This window comes from Phyllobates terribilis, unplaced genomic scaffold (genome assembly GCF_046119375.1).
Source record: "Phyllobates terribilis strain yellow unplaced genomic scaffold, ASM4611937v1 Scaffold_11__3_contigs__length_659146591, whole genome shotgun sequence".
NCBI lineage: Eukaryota > Metazoa > Chordata > Amphibia > Anura > Dendrobatidae > Phyllobates > Phyllobates terribilis.
The window spans coordinates 212,522,367-212,547,011 of NW_027362771.1; the positions used below are offsets into that span (position 1 = coordinate 212,522,367).

At 43.8% G+C, this 24,645-nt stretch overlaps 1 protein-coding gene across 5 annotated transcripts in view; it reads left to right on the top strand.

Moving 5' to 3' along the window:
* The window catches only part of PPHLN1 (periphilin 1), a 260,154-nt gene that overhangs the window by 118,841 nt on the left and 116,668 nt on the right, over nt 1–24,645 (top strand). The window contains exons 1-3 of one of the 5 annotated variants that reach the window (XM_073652020.1): nt 10,181–10,311; nt 20,361–20,398; nt 23,534–23,628. In XM_073652020.1, the coding sequence (XP_073508121.1) occupies nt 20,398; nt 23,534–23,628 (96 nt within the window). In that variant the 5' untranslated portion in view covers nt 10,181–10,311; nt 20,361–20,397. Of the gene's footprint in view, nt 1–10,180; nt 10,312–20,360; nt 20,399–23,533; nt 23,629–24,645 lie in introns of those variants that run through there. The other 4 variants (XM_073652018.1, XM_073652022.1, XM_073652023.1 and 1 more) reach the window with 4 other exon arrangements.

The window sequence follows — 24,645 nt, forward strand, 5'->3', positions numbered from 1 at the left end:
CAGACAAGATACAGGAACGGGTCTAGGTAATCGGCCCCTAGAAGGCAGGAGGAACAGGCTAGGAGCGTGTTCAGACAGGCCTGAAAATACAGCCTCCAGGATAGGCAGACAAGAGAACACAGAACGGGACCTGGCACCTTCAGAGTGCAAGCACACACTGAATGAAACACTATGCTCAGGCAGGGATAGATGGGAGCAGCTGAGCTATATACCAGGTGACAGACAGCAATAGGCTGAGGACGCACAAGGGGTGTGACCCACAGCAGGTACAAAAAGCAGGAAGTGATCGGGCGCCGCCCTTAAGCAGCAGAAACAGACACAAACAGACAGCATGGAGGGAAGCCAGAGAGACATTCTGGACTGGAGATCAAGTGCGCGCTCTTGCACAGTGGGAGATGGACCACCATGCAAGGACGCCGCCAGGTATGTTACATCGATGTTGGTGAGGTGTCTCCGTTCTCTCTCCCAGTCCTTCCCCCTAGTTTCCTTGGGTGGAACTTGAAGAAAGTCGCAGGGAAGGTTTGCTTGTGAGATAATGTGAGTGGTTTCCTCAGCGTTGTATGAAAAAATATTTGTAGTGGTCATGACCTTTTATATCAGGGTGCTGGTATATAGGAGGCATACAAAGGTACAAAAACTACCGCACTCCTGATTTGTTCTTGGTGCACGGGTAAGGTACCAAGCCAAAAAGTACTATATTAGAAAAACCCGGCACTCAAGGAATTTTGAAAATTGGATATAAAGTTTTTAATGAAGTAGGTACAATCAAAATAAACAAACGTTTCGGTCCCTCGGGACCTTCATCAGTGTACTACAAAAACAAGAAAACAACAAACACACAGTTACATATAGTAATGATCATGTGTTCTGCGAACGTCATTTGACATCGTCAGAGGAAAACATAAACAAGTGCAATTCTTGTAAGTCAAAAGGCTACCTTCATAGGGCGACACGAAGGGAGGAAGGGAACAGGGAGGAGTTAGGAAGGATGTCCCATGGGGAATGTGTGAAAAAAAGAGAAAGAGGTAACATACCAAGGTACGGGTCATGAAGGTGGAAAAAGGAATCCACTAAGATTGCTGTAAGGCAGAAATGAACCCATTAAAAAAAGGGGACTATGTAGAAAACAAGTAAGAATGTAGATGTACAAAGAAGGGGCATACCTGAGCAAAGAACTGGAACATATACTTAGGAGTATAGGCCAGGAATGGAACGTCAGTAGAGAAAGCTGTAATGGGATATCACAAAGTGAGAGAGGCTTTTACAAGAGACTACAGGCTCAGGGGGCTAAAGGAGGGTGACACATACCTGGAAACAGAGGTCCAGAGTAAGGTATAGACGCGGTATCCACCGCTTGTCAGAGGTGATGCAGTGTATGGAGTGTCACCCTGGGGTTATATATGGTGGGAGGAAGGGGAGGAGGTGTGTGTGGTGTGAGCGGTGGGACGCTGAAGTGCGCGCTGCCGAGAGGACCTGAACCGGAAATGACGCGAATGCGCGTCATCGGGTCACATGATAGTCACATGAGCGGAAGTATCCTATATTTGCGTTCCAGGAGAAGAGCGGTGCGTTCCACTGCTAGTAGAAGGTGTGTAGCTTGGTGTAGGAGGCAGGTAGGAGGTGGAATCTCGAGAGGGGACATCCATAGGGAGCAGGAAAGGAAGTGGAGGTATTAGGAAGGTTGCTGGGGAGAGAAGAGAGGAAGAACACATTAAAAATCACAAGCATGTACATGAGAAAAAAGAGAATATACTCTAAGTATATCAATTGCTCTAGATAACTTTTCAGATAAAGTATTGTGCAGGACAGAACAAATCATACAGAATTATGTAAAGCATAACCAATTGTACAGAATGGGAGTGGAGTCCATCACTGAATACGTACTGAGAAAGTCCCATTATAAACGCGGCTAGCTGTGTACTGGTATTCATTGTGGACCAATTAAATAAAAGAGAGCAGGTCATAGTCCCGATTGAGTCCTTTAGGGGACAATGTTTGAAGTTCATGAATCCAGAAAGATTCACGGCGTTTAAGCATACGGATGCGGTCGCCGCCTCTCCGTGGGATGGGTACATGATCTATTACTTGAAATTTGAGTTGTGAGATGGTGTGTCCAGCGGTAGAAAAGTGGTGTGGTATGGGTAGAAGGAGGTTTTTACAACGAATAGTGGATTTGTGTTTTGATATACGGTCTTTGACCGGTTGGGTAGTTTCCCCGATATAGATGAGACCACACGGGCACTTGATGAGATAGACTACGAAGGAGGAGTTGCATGTGAAGAAATCTCTAATGTGAAATTGTTTGCCGGAGTGTGGGTGGTAAAACGTGTTACCCCTGATGACATTGTTGCATTGAAAGCAGTGGAGACAGGGAAAAGTCCCAGTTTTGGGGTTAGCAAGGAATCTTTGTCTGGGTATAGGAGGGTTGGTGGGTAAATCAGCTCGGATCAGGCGGTCTCTTATATTGGGTGCTCTTTTGAAGCATGGGAGGAAGGGGTTTTTTCAATTCAGGAACTGATGGGTATGCAGTGTGTAGAATTTTCCAGTGTTGATGGATCCTTTTATGAAGGATACGTACTGCAGGGGGGTAAGTGTGGACAAAGGGGAGATGGTCCGAGGTGGTGTGGCGACTTCGAGTGTCTGGGTTGAGAGATTCTTGTAAGAGAGCTGGGGGATACCCCCGTTCCATAAATTTGTATTGCATCTCTCTAAGACGTGTGTCCTGTGTGGTGGTGTCGCTCACTATGCGTTTCACCCTGTGGAATTGTCTCCACTGCTTTCAATGCAACAATGTCATCAGGGGTAACACGTTTTACCACCCACACTCCGGCAAACAATTTCACATTAGAGATTTCTTCACATGCAACTCCTCCTTCGTAGTCTATCTCATCAAGTGCCCGTGTGGTCTCATCTATATCGGGGAAACTACCCAACCGGTCAAAGACCGTATATCAAAACACAAATCCACTATTCGTTGTAAAAACCTCCTTCTACCCATACCACACCACTTTTCTACCGCTGGACACACCATCTCACAACTCAAATTTCAAGTAATAGATCATGTACCCATCCCACGGAGAGGCGGCGACCGCATCCGTATGCTTAAACGCCGTGAATCTTTCTGGATTCATGAACTTCAAACATTGTCCCCTAAAGGACTCAATCGGGACTATGACCTGCTCTCTTTTATTTAATTGGTCCACAATGAATACCAGTACACAGCTAGCCGCGTTTATAATGGGACTTTCTCAGTACGTATTCAGTGATGGACTCCACTCCCATTCTGTACAATTGGTTATGCTTTACATAATTCTGTATGATTTGTTCTGTCCTGCACAATACTTTATCTGAAAAGTTATCTAGAGCAATTGATATACTTAGAGTATATTCTCTTTTTTCTCATGTACATGCTTGTGATTTTTAATGTGTTCTCCCTCTATTCTCTCCCCAGCAACCTTCCTAATACCTCCACTTCCTTTCCTGCTCCCTATGGATGTCCCCTCTCGAGATTCCACCTCCTACCTGCCTCCTACACCAAGCTACACACCTTCTACTAGCAGTGGAACGCACCGCTCTTCTCCTGGAACGCAAATATGGGATACTTCCGCTTATGTGACTATCATGTGACCCGATGACGCGCGTTCGCGTCATTTCCGGTTCAGGTCCTCTCGGCAGCGCGCACTTCAGCGTCCCACCGCTCACACCACACACACCTCCTCCCCTTCCTCCCACCATATATAACCCCAGGGTGACACTCCATACACTGCATCACCTCTGACAAGCGGTGGATACCGCGTCTATACCTTACTCTGGACCTCTGTTTCCAGGTATGTGTCACCCTCCTTTAGCCCCCTGAGCCTGTAGTCTCTTGTAAAAGCCTCTCTCACTTTGTGATATCCCATTACAGCTTTCTCTACTGACGTTCCATTCCTGGCCTATACTCCTAAGTATATGTTCCAGTTCTTTGCTCAGGTATGCCCCTTCTTTGTACATCTACATTCTTACTTGTTTTCTACATAGTCCCCTTTTTTTAATGGGTTCATTTCTGCCTTACAGCAATCTTAGTGGATTCCTTTTTCCACCTTCATGACCCGTACCTTGGTATGTTACCTCTTTCTCTTTTTTTCATACATTCCCCATGGGACATCCTTCCTAACTCCTCCCTGTTCCCTTCCTCCCTTCGTGTCGCCCTATGAAGGTAGCCTTTTGACTTACAAGAATTGCACTTGTTTATGTTTTCCTCTGACGATGTCAAATGACGTTCGCAGAACACATGATCATTACTATATGTAACTGTGTGTTTGTTGTTTTCTTGTTTTTGTAGTACACTGATGAAGGTCCCGAGGGACCGAAACGTTTGTTGATTTTGATTGTACCTACTTCATTAAAAACTTTATATCCAATTTTCTAAATTCCTTGAGTGCTGGGTTTTTCTAATATAGTACTGATGGACAGGCAGGCACGGCTGAAATTCTGGTGGGTGCGGCTGATAGACAGTCTGGCGGGTACGGCTGATAGTCAGACTGGCGGGCACAGCTGATAGACAGGCTGGAGGGCAGCACTGGGACCTGAGGGCTGGAGAAAGTGTTAGCACACAAACTACAACATTGCAGGGGCACCTCCATCTTGGGGGAGGTGCCTTAAATAGCAGATGTCCTCCGGCCACTGGCTGGGAACATTTTAGGACGGCGCGCGCGGCCCCTTTAAGAAGCAGGGAGCGCGCTCGCGCCCTAAACACAGTGCCCGGGGATCTGCACGCGGGGCGCGCACAGGCACAGCGTGTAAGCCAGGAGGAGGAGCGGTGGACGCCGGTAAGGGGATCAGCATCTCTGCCGGGCAGGAGGCAGAGACGTTGACGCTACACCGACACTGCTGTTTTTGGGCCTTCGTTAGCGTTTCCGCTATTGCGACTCCTCCAACGTCATCTTCTGGTTTGACCAGAAAGTAGAGAGCTTCAAAAGCCTCTCTGTCTTGCCACGGCTTGATGAGGTTGACATGGTATGTCTGATATGGCTTACGTCGTCCTGGTTGATGAATCTTGAAATTTACTTCATCAACCTTTTCCACCACTTCATACGGCCCTTGCCACTTGGCCAAGAATTTACGTTCCACAGTAGGAATCAACACTAGGACTCTGTCACCAGTTTTAAATTGTCGCACTCTGGCTGACCGGTTGTAGACCCTGGCCTGCGCCTCTTGTACATGGAAGAGATGTTCTTTTACGATGGGCAGCACCTTCGCAACCCTCTCCTGCATCAGGGCGATGTGCTCGATGAGACTTCTGTGGGGAGTGACCTCGGCTTCCCAGGTTTCCTTTGCCACGTCCAGGAGACCCCGTGGGTGTCGGCCATATAGGAGTTCAAATGGCGAGAACCCAATAGAGGCCTTACTTAATAAAGATATATATTAAAAGCAGTATTACTGTACGGTATCCTTTACTATACATAGGGATACTGCAGTTTGAGCCGCGGCAGACTTAACATCCTAGGAAGCACTTTTTATTTTATATATTTTTTTTCCATATACTCTCTATTCACCCACTTGGTAGATATGATCACTATTTAACAGTTCACCTGAGGTGACCCCTGCATCACGCTTGTTAAACCAGTCTTTTGATATAGTGTCTTTTCACTTGAAGTATGGTCATAACAATATTTTGACAGCAAACAGGTATGTCTTTCTGTGTGCCAGCTTGTGGATATCCATTAGGCTGTTCATGAGATGCAATGGATAGTGGTTGTTCTTATATATTACATTAGGCATTTTCTATAAAATGAATTGTAATGTATATATAAATTTCTTTGTTTAATGAATATAATAATTAGAATGTATTGTGATAATAATTATGTATGTTATGTATGTATGTTATTCTGTTTCTTTACACTGTATTTATTTGTTTTTTCACAAATAAGTAGGGTCAAAACGTCACATGATTGATGGATTGCTTTTTGAAATAAAATCATTTTTTCTTTACACGTTTGAGAGTGCCGAGCGTCCTACATTGTTTGATAAATCAGAGGCAAGATATTCAAATCAATAAACAATGGTTGCTTGTCTACTTTGATGCCAGGTTAATGCCAGGAGCTTACATTTTATAAGGTCATCACTATCTTTGTGGGCAGAGTTAGATCAGCGGCCCAGAGTCATTTATCTCTTAAAACAAGCCAGTAACTTATTGAAATCAGTACAAAGTTTCAATTTTCCCACCTTAATGTCAGCTTTTATGGCCATTAACCATTTTGGCCACCCTGAAGCAAAACTCATTTTCATGTGGGACTTTCTCTTCTATGTGGTGGTGCTGCAAGACCAATAGCCCAAAGTCATTTAACCCTTTAAAATACCAATTTCTTGTTCATAGCTCCCAACCATCCTGGATTCAGTGGGACTGTCTCGCCGTCACGGCAGGGCTTTGTCCCTACTTCTAGTACTCACCTCTCTCCGATGTCGTCATCGCTCCGCAGCTCACCTCAGAGCGTGCAGCTGCATCTCTCCGCTTTGGCATAAATTAAATAAACTATTCCTTTTTTGTCTGCTCTCCCCAAAACTCAAACTCACAACCTCATGTTCTCAGGCAGGAGCTCCATTCAAATTCACGACCTCATGTTCGCAGGCAGGAGCTCTAGCTACACAATGATAAACACAGAAGAATTTAGTAATCTTGAGCTGTATTGCAGGCACTGAATCCAGAAGTAGATTATATAAGTTGTGACAAAGTGACTGGCAGAATACTGGAGGGGAGATATGTTTCACTGAGGCTGTTAGCTTCAGTGATGTGAAACGTGGAAGTTTTCTCCTGCATAGTAGGTGCAGAGAGGGTTAATCAGCCATTTAAAAAGGCATGTTTTAGGCTATGTGCCCACGCTGCGGAAATGAAGCAGAAATTTTCTGCTTCATTTCTGCATGTCCTCTCCCGGATAAATGCATGCAGAATTCCGCACGCGTTTATTGTGCGTTTATCGCGCGATTTCCACATGCGGAATTGCCTTGCGTTTTTTATTGCATTGCAAAGGCAATTCTGTTTGCGGAAACGCAAAATTAATGGACATGCTGCGGATTTTTCCGCGCATCAAAAACGCTGCGGAAAAATCCGCAGCATGGGCATTGAATTTGCGGAATCCCCTTGGGGACCATGGGGGGCGGATTACATAGCGTTTCACAAGCGTTTACGCTGCGGAAATTCCGCAGCATATACGCTTGAAAAACGCTACGTGGACACATACCCTTATAGGTGAATGATTATAGTGCGGTCGGGAGGTCATTCACCATATCTCCACCCCAGGGTGTGGTGTGGGCTTTAAATAGCCAGCCTTTTCACTCCAGTGTTGGTCAGTATCTGTAGAGGCTTGCTCCTGAGAGGAGCTTGCATGTATTGTGCTGAACCGTGTGTGGTTAACCCTGAGTGGCTGGACCCCGGCCGATATACGGACTGTGCTGCATCTTTGTATTTTGTTTTTGCCATTATGCCGAATGGGCTGTATTTACTTTATGAACTGTAGGTTGGTTTATGATGTTTTGATAAACCAACCCGAAAACTTAAAGAGACAGTGTTCCGTGTCTACCTCTGTGTACAGCCGAGCAAGCCGCTTTAGCACACAGTACATAGAGATACATTATATATAGCAGTGTATTTCTATGTATCTGTGTACTAGAGGTGAAGAAAAAGTCAGATTTTTTTTGTTCTTATAAACTACTAAAAATACTAAAAAACAGTTACTCTATTTTTTGGGAGTCTTTTTAACCCACAACCTCTATAATTGCAGGCTGGAGCTAAAGCGATGAGCCACAGGCTCCAGTGATGTCACTGGGTTAATTTTGTATACTTGATCTGTATTGCAGGCTGTGACCCCACAGGCAGATTATACTGATACATTGTATAGAACTGTGTATTTTTATGTCCCCTTATACTAGAGGAAGAATAAAAGAGATTTATTTTTTCCAATAAAATGACTAAAAACTAATGAAATACAATTACACTAATGTCATTTTTAATGCACTTTTTAAAAATACCATTACAAATCAGCAAATAACAGACTTATTTTGGTCCCCGTAAATGTAATGACCTGCACAACACAGCAATCAGATTTTTTACAGGGATAGGTAAATGGCGTAAAAAAATAGCATGATTTATATTTTTTCCCTATTAAACCCATAAAAAGTAATAAAAATGTAATACTGAGGCCGTGTTCACATGTAGTGTAAATGCTGCGTTTTCTCTACTGTGTTTTCTGCAGGTGTCTGTACCACACAGCACAATAACAATCTTCTCTGATTATTGGATGTTTGTGGTTTTTCTTTTATGCGTGTTCCCCTGTATTTGATGCGTTTTGGTGCAGATGTGAATCTGCGGTTTTAATTCTTTTTTAATAGTACAGAAAAACTGTGACAGTGGTTTTTTTTCCCCCTTGCGTTTTTTTCAGGATCCGCAGTGAAGCTTATAGAGAAAAAAAGCACCAAAACCGCAGAGTACAGCTGTTGTCTTTAGACGCGGAGAATTCATGGAATCACATCCACTTTGCTTGGACATTTAGACCGTGTTCACATGCAGCGTAAATGCTGCGTATTTTCTGCTGCTTTTTTTGCACAGAAATTCTGCTGTGTTTAAAGGGAATCTGTCACCCCCTGGGACCTATCAGACCACTAATATGGACATACAGGTGATAGAAATGTGAATCTATACTTACCTGTATGTACCATATTAGTGGTCTTGTGACTGTGAAATTGCTTTTTATTACTTGTGGGCTTCGCTGTGTTCCCGTCCAGGGGACGGGAAGAAATCCCGCCTACTTGTTTAATTAAAATATTTCTCCCTCCCCGTCACAGTGCCCTGTGACGTGCACTTCACCTGTTATTTTCTGCCATCTGTGTACAAGTGTAGAGCAGGGATCTTGTGCGCAGGCGCCGGGAAGTCAGAGTGACCTCGACCACAGACCCATGAATCAATCCGCTCATCTCTAGTCCCAACTATCCCAGATACAACAGGACAGTCTCGGACTTGGGTTTATGCCCTGTAGTCTCGGGCATATGCTGAATGTCCCTCACTGCCAGCGCCCCTCTGACATCTCCTCCTGCCAGGGTAAAAAGAAATGGTAAATCGACGTGGATTGGGGTGTGGCCAGGTGCGTGGCTAAAATTTGCCCCAATTTATGTTCTTCAAAAGTTGGGAGTTATGCTTATTCAAATTTGTAAAATTGACTGCCCACATTGATGCCAGCTCTAGTGCCTGGGACCTATTTGGGTCAGGTTGGAAGTGAGCTACGTGTGACCTGGCGCACAAATCCCTATATATTTTAGGGCGCAGACAGGTGGCCGCATAACATGGACGATGATCGCACTTCACTGCTCGGACTGGCCCGCGGCTCTTGACCCGAGCATAACGGCATGTATTTCTATGCAGCTGTCACGCTCGGGTCAGGAGAGCCGCCGGCCAGGCTGAGCATTGAGATGCGATCGTCATCTGCATTATACGGGCGTCTGACTGCGCCCTAAAGGTAGGAATGAGTGGCTCAAAGTGATTTAATCCCTTAACACTAGTTATCTTCACCGATTTGAATATTTACCCACTTTGATGCCAGAACTGATGCCCAAAACTCGTTTGGGCCAGGCTGGAGTGACCTGATTTTGATGCGTCCCTATCTGTGTAATGGTTATTAGTGGCCCAAAGTCACTAAACCCTTTACAAACACCAGTTAATTCTTCAAATCTGTGAAAAGTGGCTTCATGCCCACTTTGATACCAGTTCTGATGCCCAGGTCCCATCTAGGCTAGACTAGCATGCCTCTTTGAGCGCCTCCGATTTAAGATCAGTGGCCCAAAGTCATGTAACCCTTTAAAAACATAATTTACTTTTTCAAATCTTTGTAAATAGACAGTCTGCCTTTTCTGATGCCATCTGCGATGCCCAGAACCCATTTGGGCCAGGCTGGAGTGACCTGAATTTTGTGAGAGACATCCTTAACTGTGTCTTTGCAGTGTGAGACCGGTGGTCCAAATTTAACCCCGCTGATACCACCCATGCCCATTTTGGGCCACTTTTATGTTCTTTGTAGCTGCTTTTAGGTGTATTCACGTTCACGCATCACATTGTATTCTATTATTGTGATAATTTCTTATTATTATTAAACCTGTAAAAAATCTGCAAATAAGAAACCATTTCTCAGCAACATACGGCTCAGCCTGGAATGACAGCAAACGCTACTGCACAATTTTGTCCCGCACGGCGCCCTCTACCTGAGTGACTGCACAGTCACATGACCAGAAGCAGAGTGCACAGGAAGTTGTGAGAGCAGCGGAGGAGCGATCCCCCGAGGAAAGGTGGGTGCACCTGCCGGAGTAGTGAGTGCTGCTGGCCTGTGTGTGCCACCTCTGCCAGTAGTCCGGCCATATCCGGCTGCTGCAGGACTCTGGCACGTATATGTAATGCTGGCTGTGGATGGTGATGAGGATGGGGAAGGAATGACAGTTCCACAATGGCATTCATCGGATCAGTGCAGCTGTGCTTGGGTTTCCTTTGCTGCCAGGCTGGGGCTGGGCACGGATTGTGCCACCAGTAGCACTGTCAGTTATGGTTCCTGAATGGTGGCCACAATGGGGAGTCCTGGAGTAAATCAGTAGCACTTGGCATGAAATAAAAGCTCTGCCCTCATATATAAGCCCAGATGAGGATGCCATGAGGGGCTCAGCCAGTATAGATCTGGTATGGGTGCCCGCCACTAGCATCCGCACTGCTCACATTACCTGGTCCAATCTCAGCCAATCACTGACTGACTGGGAGCCGACTCTGCCCACATTACCACTGCAACCACATTGTATGAAACCCACCTAAGGGTATTGTGATTTTCAGCGGGTACCACCGCCCCTCAGGCTTCTTGGTTTTCAGGGGGGCCAGTCTGCTCCTGTTTGATTGACAATTCAGACCACCGTCATGGTTCTGCTGTTGGCTCAAACTGTGCGCTGTATTGGACAGCTGTGCCTGCAAGATCGGAGGGGCACAGGGCCCGGGGATCAGGTGCTAAGGACGCTCCAGCCACCAGGCCCGCTACGGAGCAGTGATTAAAGTTTAATTGGGCAGCACGGTGGCTCAATGGTTAGCATTGTTGCTTTGCAGCGCAGGGGTCCTGGGTTCAGATCCCACCAATGAGTTTGTATGTTCTCACCATGTTTGCGTGGGTTTCCTCCCAAAGACATACTGATAGGGAATCTAGACTGTGAGCCCTAATGGGGCCAGTGATGATAATGTCTGTAAAGAGCTGTGAAATTAATGGCGTTATATACGCCTGGTCGGCCACTGCTGCTGATAAACCGTGGAGGTGGCTGGTAACTTTAGTAACCTGCGCTAAACAATAGAATTAAAAATTCTTGAGAATGGAGAGGATTCTGTAAATTGTGAAGCTGCTTGTTTTTAATGACGTACAGTACAGACCAAAAGTTTGGACACACCTCATTTAAAGATTTTTCTGTATTTTCATGACTTTGAAAATTGTACGTTCACACTGAAGCCATCAAAACTATGAATTAACACATGTGGAATTATATACTTAACAAAAAAGTGTGAAACAACTGAAAATATGTCTTATATTCTAGGTTCTTCAAAGTAGCCACCTTTTGCTTTGATGACTGCTTTGCACACTCTTGGCATTCTCTTGATGAGCTTCAAGAGGTAGTCACCGGAAATGGTTTTCACTTCATAGGTGTACCCTGTCAGGTTTAATAAGTGGGATTTCTTGCCTTATAAATGGGGTTGGGAGCATCAGCTGTGTTGTGCAGAAGTCTGGTGGATACACAGCTTATAGTCCTACTGAATAGACTGTTAGAATTTGTATTATGGCAAGAAAAAAGCAGCTAAGTAAAGAAAAACGAGTGGCCATCATTACTTTAAGAAATTAAGGTCAGTCAGTGCGAAAAATTGGGCAAACTTTGAAAGTGTCCCCAAGTGCAGTTGCAAAAACCATCAAGCGCTACAAAGAAACTGGCTCACATGAGGACCGCCCCAGGAAAGCTAGACCAAGAGTCACCTCTGCTTCTGAGGATAAGTTTATCCGAGTCACCAGCCTCAGAATTCGCAGGTTAACAGCAGCTCAGATTAGAGACCAGGTCAATGCCACACAGAGTTCTAGCAGCAGACACATCTCTTCAACAACTGTTAAGAGGAGACTTTGTGCAGCAGGCCTTCATGGTAAAATAGCTGCTAGGAAACCACTGCTAAGGACAGGCAACAAGCAGAAGAGACTTGTTTGGGATAAAGAACACAAGGAATGGACATTAGACCAGTGGAAATCTGTGTTTTGGTCTGATGAGTCCAAATTTGAGATCTTTGGTTCCAACCACCGTGTCTCTGTGCGACGCAGAAAAGGTGAACGGATAGACTCTACATGCCTGGTTCCCACCGTGAAGCATGGAGGAGGAGGAGGTGTGATGGTGTGGGGGTGCTTTGCTGCTGACACTGTTGGGGATTTATTCAAAATTGAAGGCATACTGAACCAGCATGGCTACCACAGCATCTTGCAGCGTCATGCTATTCCATCCGGTTTGTGTTTAGTTGGACCATCATTTATTTTTCAACAGGGCAATGACCCCAAACACACCTCCAGGCTGTGCAAGGGCTATTTGACCAAGAAAGAGAGTGATGGGGTGCTACGCCAGATGACCTGGCCTTCACAGTCACCAGACCTGATCCCAATCGAGATGGTTTGGGGTGAGCTGGACCGCAGAGTGAAGGCAAAAGGGCCAACAAGTGCTAAGTATCTCTGGGAACTCCTTCAAGATTGTTGGAAGACCATTTCCGGTGACTACCTCTTGAAGCTTATCAAGAGAATGCCAAGAGTGTGCAAAGCAGTCATCAAAGCAAAAGGTGGCTACTTTGAAGAATCTAGAATATAATACATATTTTCAGTTGTTTCACACTTTTTTGTTAAGTATTTGATTCCACATGTGTTAATTCATAGTTTTGATGCCTTCAGTGTGAATGTATAATTTTCATAGTCAAGAAAATACAGAAAAATCTTGAAATGAGAAACTGTGTCCAAACTTTTGGTTTGTACTGTATATGAGCATTATTACCATTTAACACCTTAAGCATCAGGCAGTTTTTCATTTTTTTTTGTGCTTTCATTATTTCCTTCCCTTAACTTTTTTATTCTTCTGCCGACATGGCCGTATGTGGTCTTGTTTTTTGCAAGACCAGTTGTACTTATGAATGAGGGCTCATTCAGATGTCAGTGATTTGTCATCAGTGTTTGTATGCCAAAAGCAGGAACTTACAGAGAAAAACTATCATTGAAAGATTGCCACCTGTTCTTTGTTTTGGAGACACTGCTGGTTTTGGCATACTAATCAGGGCCTCGGAGTCGTAGTCGGTATAAAATGGACCGACTGACTCCTAAAATATATAATAAATTGGGTACAGTAATTCAATGCAGTTTGTGGGGAATATTTTTTTCATAAGAATTTGGGAAAGTTATGAAATGTCCTATTCTTTATCTAAGGGTCTAGACTTTTAGCTGAGATGAATCTGTGCTACAGTAAATTGATCACTTAAACATGAGCCATGTATGAGGGAGTCGGAGTCATGGAAATTGAGGAGTCGGATGTTTGGCTTACCAAATCCACAGCCCTGGTACTAATACTGCTGAAAAATCACTGACGTCTGAATGCGCCCTGACACTATTCTTTTTACCATGAGATGAATTGGAAAACAGAAAAAAAAATCCAAATGCGGTAAAATTACAAAAAAATGCCATTTTTATTTTAAGGAATTTGTTTTTATCGCTTTCATTAGTAAAATTGATCCGGCATTCTGATAATCCAGGACAGTACAATTACAGCAATACCAAACATGCTACATTTTTTTTAATTTAAGTAGTGAAATTAAAATTCAGAAATTCTTAAAAGAAAAAAAAATTTGCATGTGTCGCCATTTTTCGAGACCCGTAACGTTTTTATCTTTCGGTTAATGGAGCCGCATGGAGGTGGATGCCATTTTGGGCTAGATGCAATGCTCTTTTATTGATTTTTGGAAGGGATTTTGCGAGGACTAAAAAATTTTGATTTTACCGTTTTGTTTTTTCTCTTTACAGTATTTACCGATTTGGGTTAATCAATTGTATATTTTGACAGATTGGATTTTTATGGACGTGGACATGTGTATTTTTTGAAAACCTTTTTTAATGGGGTAAAGGGGAGGTGATTTCAAAATGTTGGGTTTTTTTTAAGTCCCATGCGGGGATTTGAACTTGTGTTTCTCTTTTCACCTATACTTTATACTGCAATACAATGGTATTGCAGTATATAGCAAAAATCACAGTTTCCTATGAAGCCCAGCCCTAGGCCGGTCTTTATAGGAGCACTGTCATGGCTGGCACAGGGATCTTCAGCAAGCTACCGGCTGCCAGGGCAAGCCCATCATCATTTGTGTTGCAGGCACAGGGGCAGTGGGCGCAGAGAATAGTTCACTCCCCTCGCCAGGTGCAGTATAAGTTGCTGTCAAAGATTGACCGGAATTTACCAGATTAATAGCATTAGGCAGATGACGGCTTAAAGGGGTATTCCCACCTCCAAGATCCTATCCCAATATGAAGTAGATGTAATAATAATATTAGCAAATACCTCCAATTAGAAATGTTGTATAGTTTTTTTGATTCGCTATGTCTCTTTCCTCATGAGCAGGCATTGCAGCACCTTAGGTATCCATGGTTACGACCACTGATATAGTGACAGTTAGCTAGTTGGTAGTGGTCGTAACCATGGATACCTAAGGTGCTGCAATGCCTGCTCATGAGGAAAGAGATATAGCGAAACAGAAAAACTATACTACATTTCTAATTGGAGGTATTTGCTAATATTATTATTACATCTACTTCATATTGGGATAGGATCTTGGAGGTGGGAATACCCCTATAATAACACACCCATTGTCTGCTGGGAATACTGGGGGCTCATCTCTTGAGCTTGCTCTGTACATGCACAGGGTTAAGTATTTGTTGGGATATAGGCAGGGGCTTAATCTGGGGTATTATTTTCAGCATAAAATAACATGCTATACATTGCATATCTGCAGAGCTGTTCAGTTTATACTGCGGACATCACTCTCTCGCTCTGCAGAAGTGCATGCAGGACATTTCACATGTGGGAACATACCTTATCATGCCGTTGATTTTTATTTCTGATGGCATGAGTAGTGGATGTAAAGATTATGCTATTTTCAGGAGCCACGATGGCATATTCTTCCTTTTATTTTACTCTGTGCAACCTTCCATTCATCTTCTCTTTCCTATACTTTCTAGTGAGTATAAGGCCAGTTATTGGGGACCCTTCTGGGGCCCAGCACCCGACTCATAATACAGAGCAGAAAATGTGTCAGTAGCTGGGACATCTGGATGCAGTGCCTATGCCTTCCAGAAGCAGCCACCATGGCGAATCGCTGCCAGCTTCAGTGTAAATGTAGGATTACATGGGGCATTTAGCTAGATTAGGGACAGCTTGACTGTATGGGAAGGACTCTCCATTTAGGCTGATAGACAACCCCTGTACCTTGAAATAGGGCACCCATACTCTTCTGACAGTATGCAGGAAGGGTGTGCCTCCAGTGTGGTAGGAAGCAATTGAATAAATTGTGTGAAACAGGCATAACGCTGCTTCTATTTTTTTTACTGGAACATATTGCTTACTGTAGGGTACATCGTAAGTGGCAGACAAAATACAGGTCAGAAGTCCTCTTTTTCCTTAGGGTGCTTTCACATTGCGTTTTGTTACATGATTGGTGGCCCCGTCGGGGCTTACGTCCGAACCCCATGAAAACTGGATTCAGGTGCATGTGCTGACAGGGTCATAGACTATAATGGTGCTGGCAGAGTGACCGTGTGCTCTGCCGTGTATCATTTTCAGGTTTATATAATAAATAAATAATTTTTATTTATGTAGCCCTAACATATTCCGCAGCACTTTACAATTAAGCGGGGACATGTACAGACTATAAACTCATTACGATGTAACACATTTCAGCAGTCAGGCTGTGTGCCCACTATGCGTTTTTCAAGCTTTTTTGATGCGGAATTTCCGCAGTGAAAACGCTTTAAAAACGCTTGATAATCCGTGCCCCATGATCCCCCAATAATAATCCGCATGTGCTGTGCACATGCTGCGGAAATTTCCGCTGCGGGTTATCATTGCGGAAAAATCCGCAGCATGTCCATTATTTGTGCGTTTCCGCATGCTTATTTGAGGTCACAATGCATCTGAAAAACGCAAGTCAAATCCGCATGTAAAAACGCTTAAAAACAGCGTGTAAAATCCTCATGCGTTTTTACTGGCAAGTACATGAAGAAACACTGCGGAAATTTTCTGCTTCAATTCTGCATCGTGGGCACATAGCCTTACAGGAGGAGTGAGAGCCCTGCTCACAAGCTTACAATCTATACGCCTACTGGAGGGGGGCACCCAGACGTAGTAAGCGAATCCCGTTTTGTGGGGGGAATTTGGACATAAGCCCCGACGGGACCAACTAACGTGTAACAAAACGCAATGCGAAAGCACCCTTAGACTTCTATAAGTATCAATAGTAAAGAAAAAAAAATGTCTGCGTAACAAAGCCCTAAGTGTGATGGCCACTAGTCTCCTATACTTTAGTTATGTCATACAGAAGATTACATTGCTTTTTCAGTGAATATTTTACATTATTTTGATTCTACCCATTCAGTCGTGGCTGACCCTTCCCAGCAAGGCTCTGGAGTCGGTAAGCCAAACCTCCGACTCCTCAATTTCCATGACACTGACTCCGACTCCCTCATACATGGCTCATGTTTAAGTGATAAATTTACTGTAGCACAGATTCAGCTAAAAGTCTAGACCCTTAGATCAGGAATAGGATAGACATTTATAGGACATTTCATAACTTTCCCAAATTCTAATGAAAAAATATTCCCCACAAACTGCATTGAACTACTGTACCCAATTTATTATATATTTTAGGAGTCAGTCCATTTTATACCGACTCACACTCCACCAAAATGGACACCGACTCCACGACTCCGACTCCACAGCCCTGCTTGTAGGCCAGTTCTGGCCATGTCTTCCTATATTCCACTACTACTTCTTTCAATTGCTTCATGTTCTTTCTTGATGGTGTCCAGCCAGCAGGACTTTGGTCTCCCCTGTTTCCTTTGACCCCTGACCATTTTGATTAGCATCTCCCTTTCTAGTGAATTTACCCTCATCACAAGTCCAAAATATGTCTATTTCTTTTTGGTCGTCTTGCATTTCTGTGACATCTCTGGGTTTAAATGATCCATGTCTCACAGCCATGTGTCGCATATGGGAACACAATTCTCCATTACACTATCATAGTGTGACACTCGGCTCCATGACTAGAACAAATCTTAGCCAGGTCTAGAAGCCAGCAGTAAGAACTCAAAGTAAGGCTGGAGTGATTCCCACCTGTCAAGCTGAAAACGGTTTCTTACCTGCCGGCAGGAGGAGCTGTTCAGCTGGATATACATTTTTCTGAGAAAAGTTTCTGTTAAGCTTACTTTTTCTTCATTAAGTTCCCTGGTGATTGTATACATATGAGTACAGTGAGCGGAGCTGCTAGTGACTGACAATCTCCTATGTCTGACTTCATGCAGAGACTGCGGTCAATCACTAGTAGCTCCGCCCACTGGACTCTATATACATAATCACCAGGGATTTCAATGAATAAAATACTACCGTAGTTATAGTGAATCTTTCTCAATAATCCTATATATCAGTCTGCTCAGCTTCTTCTCTATACTATGATGTCCACAAATCATTCTGCATGTACAACGTAACAGGTTCCCTTTAAATAAAAAGAAAGAAAAAAAGATGTTGAGAACTGAGCATATATACAGTTCATTTGAGGTTTTGCCCCCTAGTAGTCAGTTGAAATTCCTAGTGGCTATAGTAATGCATTTCTTCATTCTAGTAGTTAATGATCACAGCACGTGCCCTCTACCACCCATTCATCAGGACTGTATTCACACTTGCCTTTAGACATTCCTTTTTGTCTGTTCCAGTTTTAGGAATGAATCTGCAATAAAGATCAGTTACATAAATTAGAAGCAGTGGGACTTTATTGATTATTATGGGGTCCATCTGGGTTCCTGTTATGTTAATTTTTTAGAACAGAAGAAAACGTGCTGCTTGCAGAACTTTTTTATAAAAACTGACATATAATGGGAACTCAGATGGTCCCCATAATAATAGAGACCTTCTGTTGTTGTTTGCTTCAGTTATGCAAAGGATCCCTTTTAGACATTATTCCAGTTTGTCTGTTGCAAAAACAGGACAGACAGATGAAATGTCCAAATGAAAGTGTGAGTGCAGCCTTATACAGGAAGCACCTTCAATAAGTTTGCTTGTAGGTATCCTTTTTGGAAGTAGGGGGAGCATTGTGAGAAAGTACTAATGGTGAGTGCGTAGTGCATAATTGCTGTGATTCTTAGTTGAAATTAGAGGGTTGATGCCTATAATGACTAATGGGTAATTTCTGAGGAGTTGCTGCGACTAATGTGCAAAGGACTTGGTGCTGCGACTACTACTGGGTTGCCGCTGCCTTGCGGAGGGGTTGCTGCTGCCACTATACTACAATGGGGTTGCTCCTTGCAAGGATGACTGCTAAGCTGAAGGGTTGCTACTGTGATTACTGTGTAGAGGGGTTGCTGCTGTGATTACTGTGTAGAGGGGTTGCTGCTGTGACTACTTTGCAGCGCGGTTGCTACTTTGATTACTATGCGGAGGGGTTACAGCTGCAACTACTGTGCGGAGGGGTTACTGCTGCGAATATTCCACAGAGGGGTTGCTCTATGTGAGAGTGACTACCAAGCTGATGGGTTGCTACTATAATTACTTTGTAGAGGGCAGGGCTGTGGAGTCGGTGTCCATTTTGGGGGAGTCGGAATCGGTATGACATGGACCGACTCCAACTCCTAAAATATATAATAAATTGGGTACAGTAGTACAATGCAGTTTTTGGGGAATATTTATTCATAAGAATTTGGGAAAGTTATGAAATGTCCTATAAATGTCTGTCCTATTCCTGATCTAAGGGTCTAGACTTTTAGCTGAGATGAATCTGTGCTACAGTAAATTTATCACTTAAACATGAGTCATGTATGAGGGAGTTGGAGTCATGGAAATTGAGGAGTCGGAGGTTTGGCTTACCAACTCCAGTACTACTAGCAGAGAGGTTGCTACTGTGATTACTGTGCGGAGAGGTTGCTGCTGTGACTGTTGCACAGTGGAGTTGCTCCGTGTGGGAAGGTTGCTACTGTGATTACTGTGTAGAGAGGTTCCTGCTTTGACTGTTGCACAGTGAGGTTGCTCCGTGTGGGGAGGTTGCTACTGTGATTACTGTGTAGAGGGAGAGGTTGCTGCTGTGACTGTTGCACAGTGGAGTTGCTCCGTGTGGGAAGGTTGCTACTGTGATTACTGTGTAGAGAGGTTGCTGCTGTGACTGTTGCATAGTGGAGTTGCTCCATGTGTGGGGTTGTACTGTGATTACTGTGTAGAGAGGTTGCTGCTGTGACTGTTGCATAGTGGAGTTGCTCCATGTGTGGGGTTGTACTGTGATTACTGTGTAGAGAGGTTGCTGCTGTGACTGTTGCACAGTGGGTTTGCTCCATGTGAAGGGTTGCTACTGTGATTACTGTGTAGAGAGGTTGCACAGTGAGGTTGCTCGGTGTGGGAGGTTGCTACTGTGATTACTGTATGGAGGGAGGAGTTGCTGCTGTGACTTGCACAGTAGGGTTGCAGTGGATTTTTCGGACATATGATCTTCTGTGTTTTATAGTAGCAGTGCTGTGGATGAGATTTTAAGAAATCCATGAAAAAAATCTGTGCTTCATTAATGGACAAGTGCAGACTTGAGATCTACGGGGTGTCAGTTTATTAAGAATGTCAGCACAGATTTCACTCTTTACATTGCAGTGGGTGAAATGTGGAACTCACCATAACCATTTCCACAGCATTAATTATGGATTTTTGCTGCAGCACTTCCCCACTTCAGAAATGCATGTGTGAACATATCGTAAAGAGACAGTCTGCTTTTATGCAACCATTTTTAAATACACTATGATGACATTCAGCCATTTATGGGTGAAATGGGAATGAATATCTGTTGAATGGGCTGTGCTGGGGTATTTCTGATCTTCCATTCACTTCTGTGGAACTTACAGAAAAAGCGTAGGACAGCCCACTTGGCTATTTCCAGAATCTTAAAGAGACACTCGTCTCAGCATGAATGGCTGGCATGAAAAAATCTTTTTAATAAAGGGGTCTTACTCAAATGTTTACTTATAATACGAAATTCATATTTAATTTTGTTAAGACTTGTTTTCTTGATTTTCCAACAGGAATTGAATGTGCAGTGAATAATATCATAGGAATAACAGTAAGTGTCTGAACATCCGTATTACACATTCATTCTTCCTCTAAAAACAGACTTAAAGGGGCTGTCCACTGTATCTTTATTTTACCTAATGTGTTGGGGACATGATTTTGTGAGACTAATATACACTGCTCAAAAAAATAAAGGGAACACTCAAATAACACATCCTAGATCGGAATGAATGAAATATTCTCATTGAATACTTTGTTCCGTACAAAGTTGAATGTGCTGACAACAAAATCACATAAAAATCATCAATCGAAATCAAATTTATTAACCAATGGAGGCCTGGATTTGGAGTCACCCCCAAAATTAAAGTGGAAAAACACACTACAGGCTGATCCAACTTTGATGTAATGTCCTTAAAACAAGTCAAAATGAGGCTCAGTATTGTGTGTGGCCTCCACGTGCCTGTATGACCTCCCTACAACACCTGGGCATGCTCCTGATGAGGTTGCGGATGGTCTCCTGTGGGATCTCCTCCCAGACCTGGACTAAAGCATCCGCCAACTCCTGGACAGTCTGTGGTGCAACGTGACATTGGTGGATGGAGCGAGACATGATGTCCCAGATGTGCTCAATCGGATTCAGGTCTGGGGAACGGGTGGGCCAGTCCATAGCTTCAATGCCTTCATCTTGCAGGAACTGCTGACACACTCCAGCCACATGAGGTCTGGCATTGTCCTGCATTAGGAGGAACCCAGGGCCAACCGCACCAGCTTATCGTCTGAGGATCTCATCTCGGTACCTAATGGCAGTCAGGCTAACTCTGGCGAGCACATGGAGGGCTGTGCGGTCCTCCAAAGAAATGCCACCCCACACTATTACTGACCCACTGCCAAACCGGTCATGCTGAAGGATGTTGCAGGCAGCAGATCGCTCTCCACGGCGTCACCAGGCTCTGTTACATCTGTCACATGTGCTCAGTGGGAACCTGCTTTCAACTGTGAAGAGCACAGGGCGCCAGTGACGACTTTGCCAATCCTGGTGTTCTGTGGCAAATGCCAAGCGTCCTGCACGGTGTTGGGCTGTGAGCACAACCTCATCTGTGGACGTTGGGCCCTCATACCACCCTCATGGAGTCGGTTTCTAACCGTTTTTGCAGACACATGCACATTTGTGGCCTGCTGGAGGTCATTTTGCAGGGCTCTGGCAGTGCTCCTCCTGTTCCTCCTTGCACAAAGGAGGAGGTAACGGTCCTGCTGCTGGGTTGTTGCCCTCCTACGGCCCCCTCCACGTCTCCTGGTATCTATTTCATGCTCTGAACACTGTGCTGACAAACACAGCTACCCTTCTTGCCCTTCTTGCATAGCTCGCACTGATGTGCCATCCTGGATGAACTGCACTACCTGAGCAACTTCTGTGGGTTGTACTGTAGACACCACCTCATGCTACTGTACCTCTAGGGGTGAGAGCAATGGCAAAATGAAAAAGTGACCAAAACAACAGCCAAAAAGGATGAGAACCGAGAAATGGTCTGTGGTCACCACCCCCAGAACTGCTCCTTTATAGGGGGTATCTTGCTAATTGCCTATCATTTCTACCAGTTGTCTGTTCCATTTGCACAACAGCAGGAGAAATTGATTTACAATCAGTTTTGCTTCATAACTGGACAGGTAGATTTCACAGAAGTGTTATTGACTTGGAGTTACATTGTGTTGTTGAGTGTTCCCTTTATTTTTTTGAGCAGTGTATAATATTACAGGTTTTCTCCTGCACTTGTTACTTCAGCCTTCCTCACAGACTGCACAGCTCTTTTGTCCACAAAATGGCTGCTGTTGGAGGATAATGTGACCAGACCTGTCCATGGCCTCTTCGCATTGAATAACTTTTTGGAGGAGCTGATGGACTCGTCTGGTCACATGATGCTCTATCAGTGGCCATTTTGTGGACAGGAGAGCTGTGCAGTCTGAGAGGAATTAGTAAGTGTAGTGGGTCTCCGGTGATTTACTCTGGTCTATTTTCCTTTGTCCCCGCTTGATAATATCTGGCTACATATTTCCCCTGGGGAGGCTTTGGGGTCTCATGTCTTGATACTGGCCCTTACAGGTCGGCTTACTTTCTAGTCAGTTGTATACATTGAATAGAACCTGTGCCTGACCTCTTTTAGCCTCCTCATGAGGCTTAGTATTAGGTGATGCACTTGTGGTCCTATACTGCCCTCATGTGGTGAATATACATATGTACATCCATGGAGCTTCCCTCTGTTTTTCTGATTCTCTTTGATTTGATGTCTGTTCTGATTATAAGTTTTAGCATAGATTTGTCTGATTTTTAATATGTATTAATAGAGATGTATTATTCAATTCAGTTACATGCTTGTGCATTTTTTTTCTATTTGAGTTCTATTTAACCACATAAATTCTGCTGTCAATCACTGACAGTGGCATTTACTTGGAGCGATAGTGTTATTTGACCAGTGGTCTGCTCATCAGTTCCCTTACGACATGATTGCGGAGTGCTGACGGGTTGTCATGGCAGACGGGGACCTACTGAAGGCCCCTGTTGCCTCCTATGAAGTCCAGCCATAGAGAATCATTGTTTCTTCTATTTACTGAAATACCATAATGTTGCAGTACTGTGTATAGAAAAAGTGATCGTAGGTTCAAATGCCCTTAAAAAAAAAAAGAGGCAAAAATAAAGAAAAAAATGTTTTTAAAAAATTAAATTAGAAAAGGATTCTGCTCATATTGTTTGTTCAGCATCTCACTGCTTGCTGGGAGAGGGGTGTTGCGCTCCTGAAACGTGCCACTTTGGAGCAGCAGTATGGTTGCCCTGCCGGCCCGATCTGTGCGCTCTCCCCGGCTGCAGGTACTAGTTTGCATTTGATTCTGATACTGTATATGGTAGCGCCTATCTCTGTCATGTTCTACAAAAAAAAGTTCTTTGCACAAAAAACAACCCTCATACAGCTCCATCAAGAGTAGAATATAAAAGTTACGGACTTGTCTTTTTTATTTTAAAGAATCTTAAAATACAATGGCAGGATTATGTTCCCCTCTATAATTGTAAATAGAAATAAAATACAAATTTTACAATCTTGAAAATAAAAACAAAATAAAATGTCTAAAGTTAGCATAAAAAATAATCTAGGTTGCACATTCTCCAACACATGCTGTGTTTTCTTTGATATTTTAGTGGACTACAGAAAAGAAGAGATGTGGAACGATGGTAGATATGAATATGAACGGTTACCAAGACATAGGCTCCCACCTCGTGAGGCTCCTCCAGATGTGAGTACTGCACATTTACTGATCTGGACACACCTTGCTTAAAGAGGACCTGTCACCAGGTCAAAACTTTCCACTTTTTGTTATTATTTTATTCCAGCTGCTCCCCTGGATATTTCGCTGTTTGTCTTTTTTTAATCCACCAAGGATTCCAGAGTTATGGGCCTTTTTATGGTCTTTTCCAGAGGGGCGCTGCTCACAGGGTAAGAATGAAGAATAGTCTACAGTCACGCCCCCAGAAAATCCTGAGAGACACCCACTTAGTAAAGACAATAAAATGAAGAACTAAAGAAAAAGGCCCATATCTATGGAACCTTATGGCAGATTTTGCAAAAAAAAAAAAAGGAATACTTGGGAGCAGCGGGAATAAAATAAGAGCAAAAACTGGCCACTGATGAGCTGGAGGACAGGTTCTCCTTAAAGAAAATCCAGTGTCATCTTTTATTACCATTCTAGGTGGACTCTGCCTCCTGTATTGCACGACAGACCATGGCACTCCAAAGCTGCAGTTAAGAAAATTGTAGTCATCTGTCGGCAGGTCATGTTGACGGGTACCACACTTTACAAGGTGGCCAACATTTCGGTGCTCCTGCACAGCCTTGGTTGAATATAGCTTTAGAAGAACTGTAAGTATGTATAGATGAGAATACAGTGTGAAGAGCAGGATGGGGTGTTACATATCTAGGATCAGACGGTGTACAATTATGTAACATCCTGTTCTTCACACTGTGTTCTCATCTATACATACTTACAGTTCTTCTCTATCTTTTTTCATCCAAGGCCATGATCTAGGTTCAGGAGGGCCGAAATGTTGGCCATCTTGTAAAGTGTGATACCCATGAACATGACCTGCCGACAAATAAATACAGTTTGTTCACTGCAACTTAGACGTGCCATGGTCTCTCATACATTATTGTTTGGATGTCCATCCTACCATGGAGCACCACCATCCTCCTGGAGTCCTGAGTATAACCACATTTCTTCTGCCTGATATGTGTGGCATGAAGGGTCTCATATCTA